Below are 20,175 nucleotides of genomic sequence, written 5' to 3' on the forward strand. Positions count from 1 at the left end.
TTGTTCATGGATTTGAAGAATTAACATCATTAAAATGTCCATACTACCCAAAGAAATCTATAGATTCAATGCAATCACCATCAAAATATCAACGACATATTTCACAGAACTAGAACAAATACTTTGAAAGTTCATATGGAACCAAAAAAGACCCCGGATAGCCACAGCAATCTTGAAAAAGAAGGACAAAGTAGGTGGGATCACAATACCAGATATCAGGTTATACTACAAAGCAACTGTAATCAAAACAGCCTGGTACTGGCACAAGAACAGGCATATAGACCAGTGGAACAGAACAGAGAACCGGAAATGGACCCAAGACATCATGCTCAATTAATATTTGACAAAGGAGGCAAGAGCATACATTGGAGTAAACACAGCTTCTTTAATAAATGGTGTTGGGAAAATTGGACAGCTACATGCAAAAAAATGAAACTAAACCATCAACTTACACTGTACATAAAAATAAATTCAAAATGGATAAAAGACTTAAATGTGATCCATGAATCCATAAAACGCCTAGAAGAAAATGTAGGCAACAAAATTCCGGACATCATATGCAGTAGAATTTTCACTGACACATTATTTAAGGCAACAGAAACAAAGGAAAAAATGAGCACGTGGGACTACATCAAACTAAAAAGCTTCTGCACCACAAAAGAAACAACCATCAAAATGGAAAGGCAACCCACTGTATGGGAGAGCATATTGCCAACGATACATCAGATAAGGGGTTAATTTCCAAAATATATAGAGTACTCATACAACTCACCAAAAAGAAGACAAAGAACCCAATTAAAAATTGGCAGAGGCCCTTGCCTGTTTGGCTCAGCGGTTAGAGAGTCGACCTGCGGCCCAGAGAGACCCGGGTTCGGTTCCCGCTAAGGGCATATACCTCGGTTGCAGTTTGTCCCCAGCCCTGGTTGGTCGAGCGGGTGGCAGCCACTCAATGTGTCCCTTTCACGTCGATGTTTCTCTCTCTCTCTCGCTCTCTCTCCCTCCCACTCTATCTGAACAAAAAAATAGAAAAGTGTCCTTGGGTGAGGATAAAAAAAAAAAAAAAAAAAATGGCAGAGGACCTAAATAGACACCTCTCCAAACAGGACATACAAATGGCCAAGAGACATATGAAGAAATGCTCAACATCACTAATTAGAGAGATGCAAAATAAAACAACAATGAGATATCACCTCACACCTGTCAGAATGGCTGCCATCAACAAATCATCAAACAACAAGTGTTGGCGAGGGTGTGGAGAAAAGGGGACTCTAGTACACTGCTAGTGGGAATGCAGACTCGTGCAGCCACTATTGAAAACAATATGGTGTTACCTCAAAAAATTAAAAATTGAATTGCCATTTGATCCCACTTCTAGGAACATTCCCTAAGCAGCCTGAAACACCAATCAGGAAGAATATATGTACCCCCCATGTTCATAGCAGCACTATTTACAATAGCTAAGATCTGGAAACAGCCCAAGTGTCCATCAGTAAACAAATGGATAAAAAAATGTGGTGGTACATATACAAAATAGAGTACTATGCAGCTGTAAGGAAGAAAGCTCTCTTATCCTTTGAGACGACATGGAGGGAACTGGAAAGTATTTTTCTAAGTAAAACAAGCCAAGCAGAAAAAGACAAATACCACATGATCTCACTTATTTGTGGAATAGAATGATCATAACATCTGAGGAATAGGGAGACCCAGAGACATGGAAGTTGGGTACAGACTGACAACCCTCAGAAGAAGGGGGGAGGGGGAGATAAACCACAGACGTTATATGCATGTATGCATAACCAATGGGCATGGACATCTAAGCTGGGTCGAGGGTGTAAATGGGGTAAAAAAGAAGAAACATCTGGCACAAAAATAAAATAAAAGAAATAAATATTTAAAAAAAGATATTTAGAACCAGGCTACAGAGGAAAAAAATAAATGTTGTATACCCCTGTATAAAAATCATCCTGAGCTAAAGAAAAGCTCTCAGATTTAAAACCACTTTGTAAAAGATGTACAATAAGCATGTTTGTCAAACCTATTGATACATTTTCTTTTTTACGGGACACATCTGACATCTTTTTAAGGGCATGCTAAATAGGCATTAGGCTTGCAATATGTGATTGCTGCCACCAGAAAAAAATGAGTCCCCTAAGAACCAACTAGGTACAGATAACGTGATATTAATGAACATGGAGTTAGGAAATGGAGGATTTTAAATAGCTTTTAAGTCTTTGATTAAAAAGTCAGTAGAAAAGGAAATCACAACTTACCACGTATACACGATGAAATATACATTTATAGTTAATTTGTAAAAAATTCTATATATACAGGATGGTAGTAACTTAATTATAATTGTTATTTATGATCATTTTCATCATCATCATCACTTTAGCTTTTCTTTTCTTCCAGGTAAATTGAAAACAAACTTTATTTAAAACTAAATTGTTGGAAAGAAGGGGGTACATTTAGAAGCTGTCTATAGGAAGCATGCACCACTCTTGGGCTTTGCTTCTGGCTCTTTGGTACTTTAGAGACCGTTATTAGGACTGCTCAAACCTCCGGAATCCATGGCAAATGAATCATGCTTTAGTTTGTTCACGGAAGACTGCAACCCTCAACACCCTGTGCATGCAGACACTGATTTATCGGAATCACTGGGTGTCCAGTCCTGCCTGAAGCTGAGGTGGAGAGGTGATATTTTAAAGAACTGGTGGAAGGCTGTGGAGCAGTCTCTTTCTCCTTTCTTTCCTGGGTGGTCTTCTTCCTCACACCGTTATCTGGCTTCAAGTCTACAAAAAGGTCAGTTCTCAAGGGACCAGTCCCATGTTGATTATAATTCTGTATCCCCATCCACTGAGAGATCAAGACGTGGCAGGTGTCTGGAGACAGGCAGGCAAGATGTGAGTTACTTTGCCAGCTTCACTTTCCTTCAGTTCCTTTCCCAACTACTGGTTTTCTTCTTTCCACCCACAGAAGTTACTCAAAATAAAAACACATTGCGGTTAACAGAACCCTTTCACTCAATGCTCCTGCACTCATCTAAGGTCCAGAGGCACGCAGCACAACAGCCTTTGTGCAGACGAGGTGTTTCACCTTGGCAAGTTATAGCCTCAAATCCCGGACAAGGACCTGACCAGGACTCCATCTGTGGTGGGACTTTCATTTATTTCAAGGAGGCAGAGGCTGTCGGAGTCCCCACCCTTGTCCCCACAGCACCATTCCACACACGCCATAGGAAGGCCCAAATCACGATTTCCTCATGCTCCAAATCTTTTCATCTCTATCTTGTTGATTGAAGGTTGGCAGAATCCCCTGCCTTCACATTTATATTGTAGGTTACTATAATAATTTTCCAAGTCTGATAGTTTATTTACTTGGTTCCACACGACCATAGCTCTGATGTGAAGTCACGCTGGGTATTTAATTTCAACCATCTTTCGAGAGGAGTCTGAGTTATCACATGTCCGAGCGCGCTGCACGGGGGACCTCCGGGCTGCCCTGCAGGCGTTCCGCCCTCCCGGACCAGCTCATCCCGCGGTGCGCCGCGGCGGCCCGCTCAGCCGCTGGGTCAAGGGTACGCGTGGCCGTTCCAGACTCCAGGCACACGGGGGCGCGAGACCGCGGCGGCCGCCGAGAAGGCGGCGAGGCGACGCTCTTGCCCTGGGGACTCGGAGGGGCCCACTTCCGACGCAAAGCGAGGTCCCACGTGACGGGCGCCGGGCCGCTGCCTTGGAGACGCCGAGCGCCGGCTGCCGGGCCGCGGAGCCCAGCGTGGGCGCGCTCGGGGCGCGGGGACCGGGGGCTTCGGGCCACAATGTTGTGCACGGGAAGGCTGGGCGGCCTCGCAGCCCGGGCATCGGCTCTGCTGCCTGGGCGAGCGCGCCCGGGAGGCCTCGGAGCCGGGCTCTGGGCCCGAGAGGTCAGCACCAGCTGGTCCCCGGTGGGCGCCGCGTTCAATGTCAAGCCCCAGGGCTTCCGCCTGGACCTGTTCGGCGAGCGCCAGGTGAGCGGCGCGGGAGGGGGCGCCCCCGGCACCGGATGAGCGGGCCCCTTCTCCGCGGGAAGAGCCTTTTGCGGGGTCCGGAGGAGATGGCAGCGCACCCACGTTGTCCAGCGGGCTGTTTGCGCTCTGGTGACCTGCGCCCCCCACTGAGGGCTGGGGTAGAGGGGCGGGGCGATCTTGAGTGGTCCCCTCACGGAAGTGTGGGGCCTCGACCCGTCGTCTGTGCACCCCTTGTTGCGCGTGAACTTAACGCGGTTCACCCTGGAAGTGAAGTCCGCCCGATTCCCGCCCTCACCGCCCGGCCGGCCCGAGGTTCCCTGTGCTGCGCCCGGCGAGTCCTCCGCCTGGGGCGGCCCCCAGCTGCCTGCGGTTCCGAGGACCGTTTGCACCGCGTCGGGCTCTCTGGTGTTTTCTTCCAACAAAAAGCCTCTGTCGAGAAGAGGTCGATGCCCCGAATGCCCCGGAGTGGTTCTCGTTGGCGTCTTCCTGCGGGAGGGACGGCCTGAGTTCTGGCTCCTCCCGGCCCCGCAGCCAGCCGCCCTGGCCGCCGCGGGCCGGCCGTTCGCCGAGAAGTGGAGAGGGACTTCAGATGCCTCTTCGCTTTGCTTTTGTGGATTTCGTCCATTTTGGGTTTTACCTTGCCTTTTTTATTTCTTCATCATGCCATTAATTTTTATATAAAGTGGAGTCTAGAATGTCGTTCCAGTAAACTTAATGGGGTGTGTGTGTTTTTTTACTTTATCTCCTTCGTTAGTTTTGTCTGTTTTGTATGAATGTGCCGCACCAAGTCCCATACGGGCACTGTTGGTGTTAACACCTGGAGTTCTCAGCACAGGAGGGGAGGGTGAGGTTGGTTTGGGGTGGAGGAAGCCACTAATGTTAGCCTTGTTTTTCTTTTGTACCTCATGATTTTAGGTAACGAGACCAGATTTTCAAATATGTGAATTGGTGTTTGACTAAAAAAACAGGTTTATTTAGTTTTTTAGTATTATCATTACTTGTCGTCTGGATTGAGAATTAATTCCCAGGAGAAGCATGGCGAGTTGTACATGGAAGTGGAAGTAGTCTGTGCTTGACTCAGATGAAATCAATATAAAGATCAAATTTGTTTTTAGTTTTGATTCTGCTCTGCCCCAGCTGTCTATATCTTCAACTTCTTAGTACAGTTTGAAGAGAGCTTAACAATTTCCTTTCTTGCATAAACAGTGCGCCTTATCAGGCCTGAAAGTTTTACCTCCTGTTGTTTCCCCAAATCGGCATGTTAATCATCTACAAAGTTAATTTACAGAATTCAACATCTCAATTAATTTGAGTCATTCCAGTTCCCTTGTGTTAGGCACTGTGCTGGGCGGCTGGTTATGTTGAGGAGGGGCAGGGTTCTGCCTGTAGGAGCTGTACTTCTCAGGACAGAACTTGCAGAGATGAACTGCAGTACAGAAACATGAACAAATGTGGGCTTCAGAGGTGTAGGGAGCCCAGTCAAACTATGATTTCCTGCAATTAATTAGTGACCTCAACCTTTTTCTTCACCTCCTAAGTGTGTTTCCATATGTTGTGTGGTTTAGGTGAGCGATCTGTATAGTGCACATAGCACGCTTGGCATGCAGTAGGTAAAGCAGGTGTGTGCCTCTTCCGGCCTTCCTGAGCGCTAGAGCAGGCGTGATTGACCTGGTCCAAGAAGATCATTCCCATTAGATTAGTGACTTTTGCCTTTATCAAAATACTTAAATGCTTTTGGAAACTATAAAATTTTCTGCCAGTTTCAGCCTATGACTTGGTTTAATAGATTTAAATCTTTCTGAAATATCTATGTGCTCAATTAATCAACTCGTCCCTAATTTATACTTGTGGAATGATTGGTACTTTGTACTGGACCTCACTAGATGCCAGACAGTGTTTAAAGGACTTACATATATTTTCTAACCTAGTACCTCTATGCATGCTGAGATATGTATTGTCATCCCCACTGTGTTTAATAAAAAAAATTAGGCCTAGGAGAGAGAAGGCGGCCAAAGTCACACAGCTAATAATGACTATAGCTAACCTATTAAACCATATCTGTGTGCCAGGCACTCTTAAAATGTTTTGTTTTTTAACATGTGTTCTCACTTAATTTTTCTAACCACTTTATGAGTTAGGTTCTATAGTAGTGACAGAGCTTATTTTGAACCCATATGGTTTTATTGTTACTTTTTATAAAATAATTAAAAATTGAAGGAAAAAATCATACTCTTGGGGAATGTGAAAGTGATCTCTGTGATCACAGATAATATAATTATATAATAGACCAACAAAACCCAAGTTTTTTTTTATGAAAAATAGTATTATACTTAATAACAAAAAGAACATGTTTTCAGTAATAAATTGGAAATACTCTTTGAATTTCAGGGTCTTTTTGGAGTTCCTGAGCTCAGTGCCCCAGAAGGATTTCGTATCGCACAAGAGAACGCCCTGAGAAAGTCCGACCTGCTTGTGGCCCGTGCGTGCTCCACACCGCCTGGGCCACAGACCGTGCTCATCTTCGACGAGCTCTCCGACGCCTTGTGCAGGGTGGCCGACTTGGTAAGACTTGGTGTGAGACTCGAAACGCCCCCTCTGCCAAACTCTTAAAATTTAAAGTTTATTAGGTTTAATATTAGACTGTAAGGTTAAAAATGTCTGAACTATTTGAGAGCTGTTGTGTGTAATTTGTTATAATGAAGAAGGTCATTAAGAATGAGAAAAATGTGTAGGAAAACATGATATTTAGAACTTGTACTTTAATATGTATATTTAATAAAATATACATGTAATATATAATAAAAGAATGATGACTCTCATATGGCAAAGATTTTTTTGTATGACCAAAATTCTTTATTTATGAAGACTTTTACTAAAATGCTAATAGAAATTTATCTGTTCATTTACAATAAAATTAATCTTATAAACACCAGTTTTTATAAACCTTTCAGGAAATGTGTTGTAACTAAAAGTCAGGTTTTGACGTCTGATTGTAGTAAGGACTTCTCCTTCACATTTTAAGTTGAAATGGAAGTGTACCTAGGTTTCTCCACCCAGTGTGAACCCACCGCTGAGACAGAAGTGTGGGTGCGTCAGCCCCGGAGCCACAGCTCGGTCAGTCGTGTCGGTGAAGGTGATGACAGGTGCACACCGTGACCACCGTGGCCACCTGTGCTGCTGTCTGCTTGGTGTTGGATTCTACATGGCTCTTTCTTCACCTTCAGTCAACACTGAGCCCCGCCACGTGCCAGGCTCTGCTCCAGGCACTGGGAATGCAGTCATGACCAAGACAGACACAGTTCTGACCTCCTGGAGCAGTGTAGTGTTAACTTTTTTCCAGCTCTCACTAGGCACCAGGCTGTGGTAACCGCCTTACCTGGATTAACCAACCTCCCCTTATCTGATTTTCAGCTGAGGAAAGAAAGGCACTACGAGGTTAAGTGATGTGTCCAAGGTCAACCAGCCAGGAAGGATTCCTGAAGCTGGGCTTGGAGTCCAGGTAGTCTGGCTGCAGGGCTCATGTTCTTCCCTGCTGTTCTGCTCCCTCCCAGGGGCTGGCTGGCTGTTCAGGTCTGATGGAACCTTACCTGGAGAGGCTGGGAAGCTGGTTAGCCTCCCCATTATATATTTTTTAAAGTATTTGTTTTAAACAATATTATACAGCAAATTAGACTTTTGAGCTGAGGATGGTACAGTTTTATAAATTTTAAATCATTTTTCATGTAGTTATCGCCAACATCAGGATTGATATATGTTTTATCACTCCAAAAAAATCTCTTTTTAATTACACCCACCCCTCCCCTCTTACCTCTAGTAACTGCCGTTCATCTTTATAGTACATCTTTTCTAAAATGTCAAGTAAATGGAATCATATACACTTTTGAGGTTGACTTCTTTCACCCAATTTAAAATCTCCACATAGTTGTTTTGTTTTTCTATTTTTCAGAAAATTTTCTTTCTCCCATATACCCCAATTGAGCAGTAACACCTTTCAGAGGATCATACAGTCACAATTAGCTTCCTAGTTTTAAGGAAGTTGATAACATATCTTGAAGAGTTTTTTTCAGGTGTGAAGTGAGATACATTGTTGGCCCCTGGTGGTCAGGTCTCAGTTTTAATGGATCTCTGATCTGTTCCTTTAGTAAGTATCTGCAAGTGCTTTGAATGACGGAGGAGGTACAGGAGACGCACTGTCAAAAAGGAGGTCTTGCACCTCCCTGCTGAATTATATCACTGAAGTCTGAAAAAGAAAATGTCAGCACCGTTCATTATGTGTAATCACCTATCTGCTTTTGAGGTCAAAACCCCCAGGACTCACTGTTTATCTGTGTCTTGGCCTCCACCTAATTAGGTAGTGTTCTAGGACTTTTTCCACCTGTTTGCTTTTTGCTCTTCACTAAAAGATTTGAACTTCTCCGTTCCATAGCTTATCCTGTTTTTGAAGGTTTTTATATTTATGAAGTATAATATCTCATTAAAAACTAATATATGTGAATCTTTGGGTAAAAAATATTCAAAGAACCTTCTTTCTTTTTGAATTGTTAAGATTTTACCTGCTAATAAGTTTAATACCGTTATAATACAACAATTTTATAAACTATATTTTCTACCGAGTGGTCTTTTTGTTTTCTTTTGCTTTTTTAATACAGTTGCTATGTAACTGTATTGTTTTTCTCATCACTGTTACAAATGAGTTTTAGAATATATGCTAGAGTTTTAAATTTTAATATCAATTATAAATTCTGAAACACGTAAATCGGTAATTTATACAATATATTGTTAATGTTGCATAGCTCATTTTTCAGGTACTTTAGTACTAATGATACTGTTATTTCTAAAGTTGTATGAAACTGAATTTAAACGTTTTTCATTAAAAATATTTGATCATGAAATTAGGAAATTTTACCTGTGGTGATTTTATTTTATAAGTCACACATGTTGTCTTCTTGGAGAATAAAGGAAAAAATGTGTAATATTTTGTAGTTTCCCTGTGTTTTTCTTTTGCAATTAACATGAAAAGTAAAATCTAGTTTTACATGATTTCATTAAAAAAAGAAAAAGAGCCCTGGCTGGTTTGGCCCAGTGGATAGAGTGGCGGCCTAAGGACCAAAGAGTCTCAGGTTCGATTCCAGTCAAGGGCACGTAACTCTGTTGCAGTTCGATCCCTGGCCTTGCTTGGGGTCATGCAGGAGGTGACCAGTCAGTGTGTCTCACATCGATTTTCTTTTTCCCTCCCTCCCACTGTATCTGAAAATCAATGGAAAAATGTCCTCGGGTGAAGATTAAAAAATGAATAAAATAAAAAAGAAAAAGAATTCTAGCTCAGTTTAATTCTAAGGTCAATATAGCAGCCTCTAGCAGTGGGAGTTCTGTGCCCTTTAGGCTGGGACCAGAAATCCTACTCAGTAAAAGGGATATAAAGAGAGAATGTGCCTTTGTTTTCTACACAAAGGCTAAAATGTAGTTGAATCAGTCTTGAAACTGGAGTATGTGTCCATTAAAAAACAAGAAAAGCCTCTCAGAGTTGCTCTCTGGATCCAGATTAACATGCGAGAACCATGTTGCAGACGAGTTTCATTAGAAAGTCGTAGAATATGTGAACAAAAGTCTGTTTTTTGAACAATAGAATTAGGAAGAATTCTCTTGGTATGTATTTATATGTGAAGGAGAAAGACTTTTTAAAAAGAAAAGTAACAGTAGTAAAGTCTTTGGACTGAAGCAAACCTGGCTCCAAGGAATAGCAAGGTTCGGAAAAGCCGCTCCGCCCCACTAGGGGAATTTCAGTCGTGGAGACGCACAGGTCAAGCCAGATGGCACGTTCTAAAATAGGTTTTCATTTTGCCCTTAGGAAGCTTTGCATCAAATTCCCTTTTGGTTTTGTCTTTCCTCTTTATTAGGCGGATTTTGTGAAACTTGCTCACCCTGAGCCAGCATTCAGAGAGGCAGCGGAAGAAGCTTGTAGGAGTATTGGCACCGTGGTAGAAAAGTATGTTCTGTTCCCCCTTCCCTACGATATTGGGTGATGTCGTGGCGCTTTTGTGCCGTTGGAAATGTATCTGTGGGGCGTGTCCCTCCCCGGCAGGGTGGGGGATAGTGTGTGTGAGCATTGCCCAGCTGCCCAGGGTGGTGGGCATGGGCGGAGGGCCCGGGCCAGGCAGCTGCCCTCGCGCTCCCTGCACACACAGTGTGACTAGGCTGGTTATTTGTCTTCTGTCACTGCTTCCTTGTCTGTAAACGGGGCAATAAGATGGTTTGCCTCTGAGGGTTGTGACGAAAATAAAATATAAAGGGGTCAGGAATATAGGAAACCTCCAATATTCTTATTGTGTATATTAAGTAAGGCTTTTTTTAGTATCTCAGTGGCAAGTGGATTTTCTAGACTGTTGTGTGATTAAATTGTTGTGGCGACAGGGCAAGAAGCCAGCATTTTCTCTACACAGTGGCCTTGCAGTCTGCCCTGTGGATTTACAATTAGGAGCATCTAGAGAGACCCTACACCATCTGGGAGGGCTGAGGCTGTGATGAAGTGGCTTACTTTAAAGGGATTTTGAGGTAATTTAAATACTGTAAGCCATCTCTGAGCGCTCCCAGATGCTTGTTAAAATAACTTGGAGGTGGACAGTGCCGTATTCAAAACACTTCATGGTACCATGCCAGGAAGTGTCTGGAGCTACTGAGAGCACCCAGCTCGCCTGGGATGAATTCACAACCAAGTGGACAGGGCCAGTCAGCACCGGGAGACGCATGGACCAGAATCTGGAAGAGGAGGACCTGACACTCGGGTCCTGCTGCAGCTGCTTCCCTCTGAGCGTCCTCTTTGGGACAAGGCATGTCCTTTTGTTATCACCATCGGAAATCAAATTTCTAAACGGGAGAGATGTGATCCCTGCAAATTCCAGACATTGAGCATGAAGAAGCGGCTGGAGCTGGGGACTCCTTGGGAGAAAGAGGGTTGCCTAGGGAGAGGCCCCAAGATGTGAGTCAGAGTCAGAGCCAGAGCCGTGGGTTACTTGCCTGTGCTGCCCGCGTGCTGAATGGTGCCTGCGTTCCGTCTGTCCTGATGCCCTGGGCTCTTACTTGTCTGGGAGGACAATAGGGAACCATATTGGTGGTGAAGTGTTGTCAAGAGTGTTGTCCAAAGTCCACCTGGAAGGGTTTTCCTTTGTTGATCCACTTCTGTGCTGCCCCGAGGCCTCCCCAGGAACCCAGAAGGAAAGTCACCAAACAGCTCAGCCTTCGCTAGAGCTGGCTTCCATTCTCACTGAACACTCCGGCCCATTTTCTCCTTTGGTCTACCGGAGTCATTTCTTAACTAACTGCTTCAGTTGATCTGTGAAAAATAAGATGATTTTAGTTGCATGTGTAGAATTGACTTTTTTTTTCACTAGTGGATAAAAAGCCTGTAATTATGTGTGTGTGTTTAGAATTAATGCTGGACATAGACTAAAGTGTAGACTTTATCTGAGGATCTTACGGCCTAAGATATATGTGGGAGATTTGCTCAGACTTCTTAAGGGGGTACAGTACAGGCTACCTCTAAACTGCTGCCCCTTTGACGTGGAGTAGCTCCCTAGGAGAGCAGGCTTGGAGGAGGTGGACAACCAACCATGGTTTTCTCCCAGTTTCCTGGGATGGATGCCTGGGGGCAGGAGAGGAGGTGGTGTGCCTGCCCTAGTTGAGTGTTTTTTGATTGGAGGTGACTGACTCAGGTCCCTGGTGTTCAGGGTGATCCATGAGAATGATGGCAACAGAAATCCTTTGGTTTATTTAAAACTGCAGGATTTTGATGGTGGCCTGACTGGGGAACCTAACCATCCAAGAGGCTGAGTAGAAACTGGCAGATGGTTCTTAGAACCTTGCCCTTCTCTGAAGATCCACCAGGCAGGGGGCGCATTGTGTCTAGAGCCAGCTCACTATTTAGCCCTGATAGTGTCAGGGCTTCTTGGCATCCAGGGAAGAAGGACTCAGGACCTGAAGGTGGTACTTGGGAGTTGGGTTAAGAGCAGTCCTCAGGTAGGGGATGGCCAAGGGCAGGCTGGCAGGCTACCTAACAGCAGCTAGGGTTCGTTAGTATGGGAGTGTGTGTTGTACACAAATCATCTGATTTAATCCTTAGGGCGAGCTAAGGTCTAACAAGCTGAGGGATTCAAAGAAGTTGGCTAAGGTCACAGAGTAGTATTAGGGCCTGTGTTGCAGCCTGCGTGTGTGGCTCTGAAGCCTGTGGCCTTGAGTTCTCCTCGAAGTGTGGGCCTGCCATTCTCACCGAGATGAGCACAGGTGCCCAGGGCCTAGGGTACTCAGTTCAGGACTGCAAAGTCTTTGTGTTCGTTCCTGCTCCCTTCGGTCCTCACTCCTCTCCTGACTCCAGAGCAGATGACTGTTGCATATTGTTAACTGGGGCTGGTTCTCAGCGGCAGTGGGATCAGAAAATCACCAGCTACCACATTCTTTCCTCCTCCCTTTCTGGTCTGCTCTTCCGGCTCCAGCTGCTGACTGACTTTAAATGTGTCCTTGCACCCTCCAAGGCAGTTCATACTTTCACACTTTGCCCAACAGACTGCTTGTCAGTACACTACATATGGTTATGCTATTCCCAGTCCGAATGAAGAAACAAAACAAAACCCCAATCCTTTGGCCTTAGGCAGGTGTATGCTGGAATCTGACATCATTCTCTTGATGTAAAGTCAAAAACACGGTATTAGAAAATCATTTAATTTTTTATTTGTAATTTTTCTAGGTTGAATACAAATGTGGAATTATATCAAAGTTTGCAAAAATTACTAGCTGATAAAAAACTTGTGGATTCCCTTGATCCGGAAACCAGGTACTCATTTCCTTGCATGCATTGGAATTGTGGCTGTAGAGGTGCGACTGGAAGGGGCCATGGGCCTCTCTGCACCCACGGCCCCTGTGTCTGGCGTGTTTTTCCACAGGTATCTTTGCAGGACCCCTGCACTTTCTTGACGACTTCACTCCAATGGTATTTCCTCCAAGACCTTTGTAGGAGGTCATGCTCTTAATCCCCTTTGTTTTTATTCTTGGTCTTAATCACTTCCAACATTAACTTAATTTGTTTGTTAATTTGCTTATCATTTTTCTACCTCACTGGGCTTGAAGCTCCTTGAGAACAGGGGTCTGGTTTGTTTTGTTCACTGCTGCATCCTTGGCACCTACAACACTCATGGCCTGTAGGAGGTGCTTAACTAGTGAACGAATACCTATGAACAGTTGACAGTTATGTTTAGTTTCATTCTCAAAGTTCCTTAATTGATACCACCAGAAGATATTAGCTCATTGATTTTATTTACTGGGTGGATGTCAAGAGCCTTGAAATGATTTACTGTGGTTCACTAGGTTACATGTATTAATCTGAATCGAAAAGGCCTAATTTCTTTTTTTTTTTTTATCCTCACCGGAGGACATTTTTCCATTTTTTGTTCAGGTAGAGTGGGAGGGAGAGAGAGGAACAGAGAGAGAGAGAGAAACGTTGATGTGAAAGGAACACATCGAGTGGCTGCCACCCGCACAACCGACCAGGGCCGGGGACAAACCGCAACCGAGGTACGTGCCCTTAGCGGGAACCGAACCCGGGTCTCTCAGGACCGCAGGCCAACGCTCTAACCGCTGAGCCAAACTGGCCAGGGCCCTAATTTCTAAGTTAATACATAGAAGTATTTGATATAGGACTTTGGATACCATATTTCTTTGCTCAGATTTATTTATTATACAATAGTTGTTATAGGGTTTGTTATTAACCCACCTAGATATTATTTGTGTCATAGCACAGAGGTTAACATTTTTTCTTACCTGTTTGTACTTACCTACTTTTTATTTATGGGACACTTCCTTCCTTTGACTCCTTGATTCTCCCTCCTCCTGCTTCCTTATCTCCTTTCTATTTCTACAAGTGGCTTGTGATTCCAAGTGAAGCCCTACTCAACGAGATCAGTTGATAATGGGAACTTGTGTTAATTTGGTGTGTGAGTGCTGGATGTATGAGTAGCACAACGAGACTGTCTTGGGGATGCTTTCACCTGACTGTCTAGTATGCAGGGGTTTATGTTTTCCTGCTGCACTTCATTGATCCTGATGCTCAGTGCACCAGGAAAGCTAGCTGTACCATCAGGATAGTTTGTCTTTGTTATTTAAAAATATAATTTTATTATATTTTGCATTGTATTGTCTTATTAGCAAAACAAGTGAAACTTAAATGCCTGCTAATTTTGCCAGATTTAACATAATCTGATCAATCTTTATTTATTGATTTTAGAGAGAGGAAGATAGGAAGGGAAGAAGAGAGATAGAGAGACCTAAGTTTGTTGTTCCACTTATTTATGCATTCAATGGTTAATTCTTGTATGTTCCCTGGCTGAGGATCCCACAACCTTGGCGTATTGTGATAATGCTCTAACCAGCTGAGCTACCCAGACAGCCATATCTAATTTTAATAAAAATGGGCTTTTCCATGTTTAATGACTAAAAGTTTTAGTGGACTAGCAGACCATTTTAGATTCAAAAAGTTTGTGTTAATGGGATACATATCATATTTCTGGATGTTACTAAAATTTCCAATAGGGTTTTTAAAATAACAAAATGATAAATACATTGGGAAAAAGAAATTGAGTAGAATATTACTGTTTTAGGAAGGAAAGGTAAATTGTAAGTGGGAGAAAACAAGAATTTGAAGTAATAATTACTGAAACTCAGAGTACTTGTACATCCTCCAAAGTGCTGGCTAGCACCCAGAAGGAACCTTTTATATAGTACAGTTTAAGGCAATGGCTAAGCAAAGAATTAATAGATGTAATAAAATACCTTGTCAAACAAGTTAGCATATAGAAGATATAATTTAACTTGAGTAGGTTATCATCTTATTCTTAGATGTATTCTTTGCAATACTATTGCTATTCAAAAGTATTCCCAGAAGGGTCCCATTGGTCAGTAAATTTGGAAATCTGACCTATTGTATTTTTACATTTTGGAGAAGCTCAGCCATAAAGAAATCTGTATTACTTGTGGTTTTCCAAAACCATCAAGAGCTTTGTTGTATGCAAAGAATGTAACAAACACATTCTCCAGAAAATATAATGGAGGGAAGATACCATTCACGAGAGCAACAAAAATTGTAATGCACCTCGGAATAAACTCAGGAAAGCAAAGAGTACAGAGCCTCAACACACACACACGCCTGGGAAGCCTGAAAGACAGTATTTAAATGGACAAACATGCTGTATTTCTAGATAAGAAAGAAAGCTCAATCACATTCTGTACTGGTCTATAAGTTTAATGCTATTCAATTTATATCTAAAGGTGATTTTTTTTTTTTTTTTTTTTTTTTTGTTATTTAAAATGGTGTTGAAGTCATAGATAATAAATATGCCAGAATAGGCAGGGAAAATCTGGTAATGTACAGAAAAGGGACTGGTATCAGATAATAGGACATATTATAAAAACGTATTTGAAAGAGTCTTATACCAGCATAGTCAATTAGATCAATGAAAGAATAGATAAATTTTAGACTCAGACACAAATATATATAAAACTATTTAGTATGTGATAGTGTCATTTTACGTTAGTAAGGAAAGACTTGGTTTTCAGTAAAAGATGTTAGGCCAATGGACAGCTGTTTTGGGAAAAAAAGTAGATTAATTAAAATATTAAGTATTTTTTAAAAAGAGATCATAAAAGTATTGATAATCTTGGAATGTAGAAGGTCTTTCTTCTCATGATACCAGTCAGACCACAAAAAGAAAGATTTATTTGATTATATAAGAACTGCCGAGTTTTGCCCTGGCTGTCGTGGCTCAGTTGGTTGAGTGTCATCCCATGTACCAAACCTTTGCCGTCCTCTTCCCAGTCGGGCGCCTGCCGAGGCTGCCGGCTCGATCCCCAGCAGGGGGAGTGCAGGAGGCAGTCAGTTGATGTTATGCTCTCACATCGATATTTCTGTCTCTCTCTTTCTCTCTCTTAAAATCGATAAAAGAAAAAAATCTTAAAAAAACAAAACCGCAAATTTTGTTATGGCAAAACCCTTCCACATTCAAATTCAGGATACACAAATGGGACAAGTGTTACATAATGAGGATTAAATGGACTTACTATGTTAAGAGGCCTTGCAAGTCATTAAAAGAGAGAGAGAGAAAAAAATAGTGACTCCCTTTATAGAGAAAATGGGTAAAGGATTCTTTTTGTGAAACTCATTTCACAAAATAAGGAATGACAGCAGACGACCATTGAACTTGTAACAGCATGTAATAATCCTGGTTTTATGTAGATAGTAGTGGCTGGAAATGTGGCGTCCAGCATTTAACTGTCTTGATTGGATATTGGCTCATAGTTCTCCAAGCCTTAGTTTTCTCATCTGTAAGAGGAAAATGAAAAATTATTTCATAGGATTTATGAGGTTTAAATGCCATAATTAATGTAAAATGCTTTATCAGTATCTGGCATATAATAGTCGTTCAGTAATTGGGACTACCACTGTTATAGAATGGTAGAAGAAAGCAAAGAACCCATCAGTTGACAGTTAAAACAACAAGAATCGTGTTTTAATGGTTTGGGATAATGAATCCTCTAGTTTGAAGTATAACTGATGAATCCCCTAGTTTAAAATATAAAACTGATAAATCTTTAAAGTATAAACTGATAAATCTAGGACAGTTTAGTAATAATATCAGTGTTCATACTGTTTGATCATTTTAATTTTAATTTCTTGGAGTTTATCCTAAGGAAACAAACAAGGGTAAAGAGATGTATGGAACAGGATTCTTATTATAGCATGGTTTACGGGAGTGGGAAAAGTGAAAACATCTTCAGTCCATGTGACAAAACACAATCCAAACAGTAAGAGCCATGTTTTTGAAGAATATTTAAAGATGTAGAGAAATATTCAAAGTTTGTGATAAAATTTTTCAAGAAAAAGCAAGATACAGAGGTCTACATAGTCAGATCTCAATTATTCTGATCAGCAGTGTAACGTAGCGAAAGTCGATTGTGTAGAAGGCAAGGAAGGTCTTCGCTGCTGGTGTGAGCCACACATCATTGCCCCCAGTTCCATGTCTTCATGAGAGAGATACTGCCTCCGCCTGTGCTCGTCAGGACAGCCTCCCATTGGGTTTCCCAGAACTCTCCAGCCTCCCTGGCATGGCACCTGGGCACCTGGCTGTTTTCAGTGAGGGAATAAATGTAGTGCCCCTTATGTCCATTCAGAAACTCAGCAAACATTTTTCGAGTGCCTACTATATGCTGGGCACTGTGCTAACATCTCTAATTTATCTTATTTAATTAACCATGTTCTTCATAGCCTTAAAAAAAAAGACAAAGGCAATACCACAAGAATTTTAATAGTGATTTTAGGATTAGTGATTTTAATTTTTTTATACCTTTCTACAGTAAAGCTGTTATACAACAAACTTATATTATGTAATACAATAAACTTACAGAATAAATTTCCATTATCAGTTTATCAACTTCTATTTTATGTTTCTCTTATTAAAACAAACAGCAAATATCTTTGCTAGAAAAGAAAGTGGTATGTGTCCTGGCCAGTTTAGCTCAGCGGTTAGAGCGTTGGTCCCTGGACCAATGAGTCACGGGTTCAATTCCGGCCAAGATTACATTCCTCGATTGCGGTTCGTCCCTGGCCCTGGTCTGGGTCGTGCAGGAGGCAACCGATCGATGTGTCTCTTTCACATTGATATCTCTCTCTCTCTCTCTCTCTCTCTCTCTCTCTCTCTCCCTCCCCCCTCCCTCCCCTCCCTCCCCTCCCTCCCTCCCTCCCTCTCTCTCCCTCTCTCCTACTCTATCTGAAGATAAATGGAAAATATCCTCAGGTGAGGATTAAAAAAAAGTATGTTTTGTAGGTTGACTCTAGGAAAGGAGATCAGTATGAGGTAGAGAAAATGGGGATAGTGTAGGGGTTTGAGTACAGCACTTTACATTATTTAAGAAAGAAGGTAAATTATTAAGTTATTAATGTGTTCTATTAAATTTTCAGGATAACATAGTTGCAGAAAAAAATAAAAAAGTACTAACATAAAGAGGTGTTACACTTGAAATTGGTTTCAAGCTTGCAGTGGGATTAAAAAGAAAGAAAACAATTCTCATTAGCCAAGAAACTCAGTTTCCAGCACAGCATCAAAGACTTTGATATTCTAAGTAGTTGCTCATAGTTGGAAGAAAAACTGAAAATCTGATGCAGAAGGTCTTTGAAAAATTGTCCAAGTATAAACTGTTTTATGTTTTTAATTATTGGGATTTGGATGGAATTGAAATAAGTAATTATCATGGTGACTTTCACAGGTTTGTACTCTATAAATAAAGTAATAAGCTCATACATAAAAAGCAAATTATAATTGTTTTTTATGTTTTGTAATACATGCATTGACTTATTTAAACATTACTTGAAGCTATTTTTTTGTTCCTTTTCTTACTATACTTAAATATCCATATAAAGCATTTATAGCTCTATACAGTGAAGGCTTCTCACCGTATGATTTTCTATGTGGCCTCAACACCTTTTAAAAAATTCTGTGTTCACCCAACAGTTTTTTTTAAAGCAGAACTATTGGAGCCCATAGTAGAAGGCCCCAGATTTGGTTGGTGGTAGAGGACCGTGTTCAGAGATCTCACCATGGAGAATAGGACATTGCATGAAGTGTCAGGGTAATCATGCTAAGGACATCTGACCTTCAGACAGATCCTCTTGCTGGAGTACAGGGAAGGCGGTCCGTTAGGGGTGGTTGTGGTATGTCAGGGCAAGGGTGATAGCAGCCTGTAAGATATACTCTTGTTTCCTGATCTTACAATATTTGTCAGTCATGTTTAAGAGTGGTATTAGTCCATTATCTTCTGGAGGTCAGGTACCATATATTTTTACTCCAATATATTTGAAGAGCTGTGTGTCCTAGCCCATACTTTATTGCACAGCATGTCTTATTTCCAGTGCACACGTTTTCTTTCATTTACTGTATCTTATTATTGCAACATTTTTATATCTTTGGTATCTAATGGGAAAGTACATGATATTAATTGGCTTATAATGCAAAAGGGAAAATGTACTTCTAAATATAAAATAGTCAGGTGAAAAAGTATCCCTTACTTTAGATGTTATCCAGGATACTTTCTCTGCCATTGTTTTGTTGTTGTTGCTAGTACTTGACATTCTGATGAAATTGTTACATTAAAGAAAGGTTAGGAGAATTAGGGCCTATTAAGTTTGCAGCTGCATTTTTTGATCATTAAAGAATGTGGATCTCTGCAAAGCATAGTATTACTAATGCTTGAAATAGTGAGTCATTACCCTGGATGGTTTGGCTCAGCGGTTAGAGCGTCAGCCCTCGGACCAGAGAGTCCCGGTTCGGTTCCCGCTAAGGGCATGTATCTTGGTTGCAGTTTGTCCCCGGCCCGGGTTGGGCTCGTGTGGGTAGCAACCAATCGATGTGTCTCTCTCACATCCATGTTTCTCTCTCTCTCTTCCTCCCGCTCTATCTGAAGATAAATGCAAAGATGTCCTCAGGTGAAAATAAAAAAAAAGAAAGAATGAGTCATCTTTCCTCCCAGTCTTAAGCAAATTTAGCACAAAGCAAAGAGGATGGTGAGTTGAAGCTGATGAAGAGCCTGCTTTTCAATAGTGAAGAAGGAATAAAAGGTGATGCTTTAAATATGGCACACAGATCAAAGGATATTATTGATGGTCTCTCTTTGAACTCACCAAACACTTTATTTGTATCCCTGTTAAGAATGTAGCCCGACCAGTATGGCTCAGTGGTTGAGCATTGACCCATGCACCAAGAGGTTGCCAGTTCGATTCCTGATGAGGGCACATGCCCAGGTTGTGGGCCAAAACCCCAGTGGGGGGCATGCTGGAGGCAGCCAGTCTATGTTCTCTCTCATCAATGTTTCTCTCTCTCTCTCCCCCCTCCCTTCCTCTCTCTCTAAAATCAATAAAGAAAAAAAAGAATGTATTATTTCTTTTACCTCGTATTCATTAATTCATTTAGAAAGTATTTATCCCCTCATGAGTCCATGCCATATGGAACATGCATAAGTCTTTACCCAGACGCAGGTTAGATTTTAGTTCTGTTAAATATACATGCTAAATATAACATGTATTAGAGTCATGTATAGTCTAGTAGCAGCATGTGTGTATGTCCCACAAGTACTGATTTGGT

General features: G+C 41.8%; 1 protein-coding gene across 5 annotated transcripts in view; it reads left to right on the forward strand.

The window, feature by feature from the left end:
- Nucleotides 1–3,808: 3,808 nt before the first annotated feature.
- Nucleotides 3,809–20,175, forward strand: part of LOC118622623 (mitochondrial intermediate peptidase) — a 176,240-nt gene continuing 159,873 nt past the window's right edge. For 4 of the 5 annotated variants that reach the window (XM_036250047.1, XM_036250044.1, XM_036250045.1 and 1 more), the window contains exons 1-4: nt 3,814–4,003; nt 6,392–6,565; nt 9,901–9,989; nt 12,741–12,827. In XM_036250047.1, the coding sequence (XP_036105940.1) occupies nt 3,815–4,003; nt 6,392–6,565; nt 9,901–9,989; nt 12,741–12,827 (539 nt within the window). In that variant the 5' untranslated portion in view covers nt 3,814. Of the gene's footprint in view, nt 4,004–6,391; nt 6,566–9,900; nt 9,990–12,740; nt 12,828–20,175 lie in introns of all 5 variants that reach the window. The other variant, XM_036250048.1, reaches the window with a different exon arrangement.

This window comes from Molossus molossus, unplaced genomic scaffold (assembly GCF_014108415.1).
Source record: "Molossus molossus isolate mMolMol1 unplaced genomic scaffold, mMolMol1.p scaffold_m16_p_9, whole genome shotgun sequence".
NCBI lineage: Eukaryota > Metazoa > Chordata > Mammalia > Chiroptera > Molossidae > Molossus > Molossus molossus.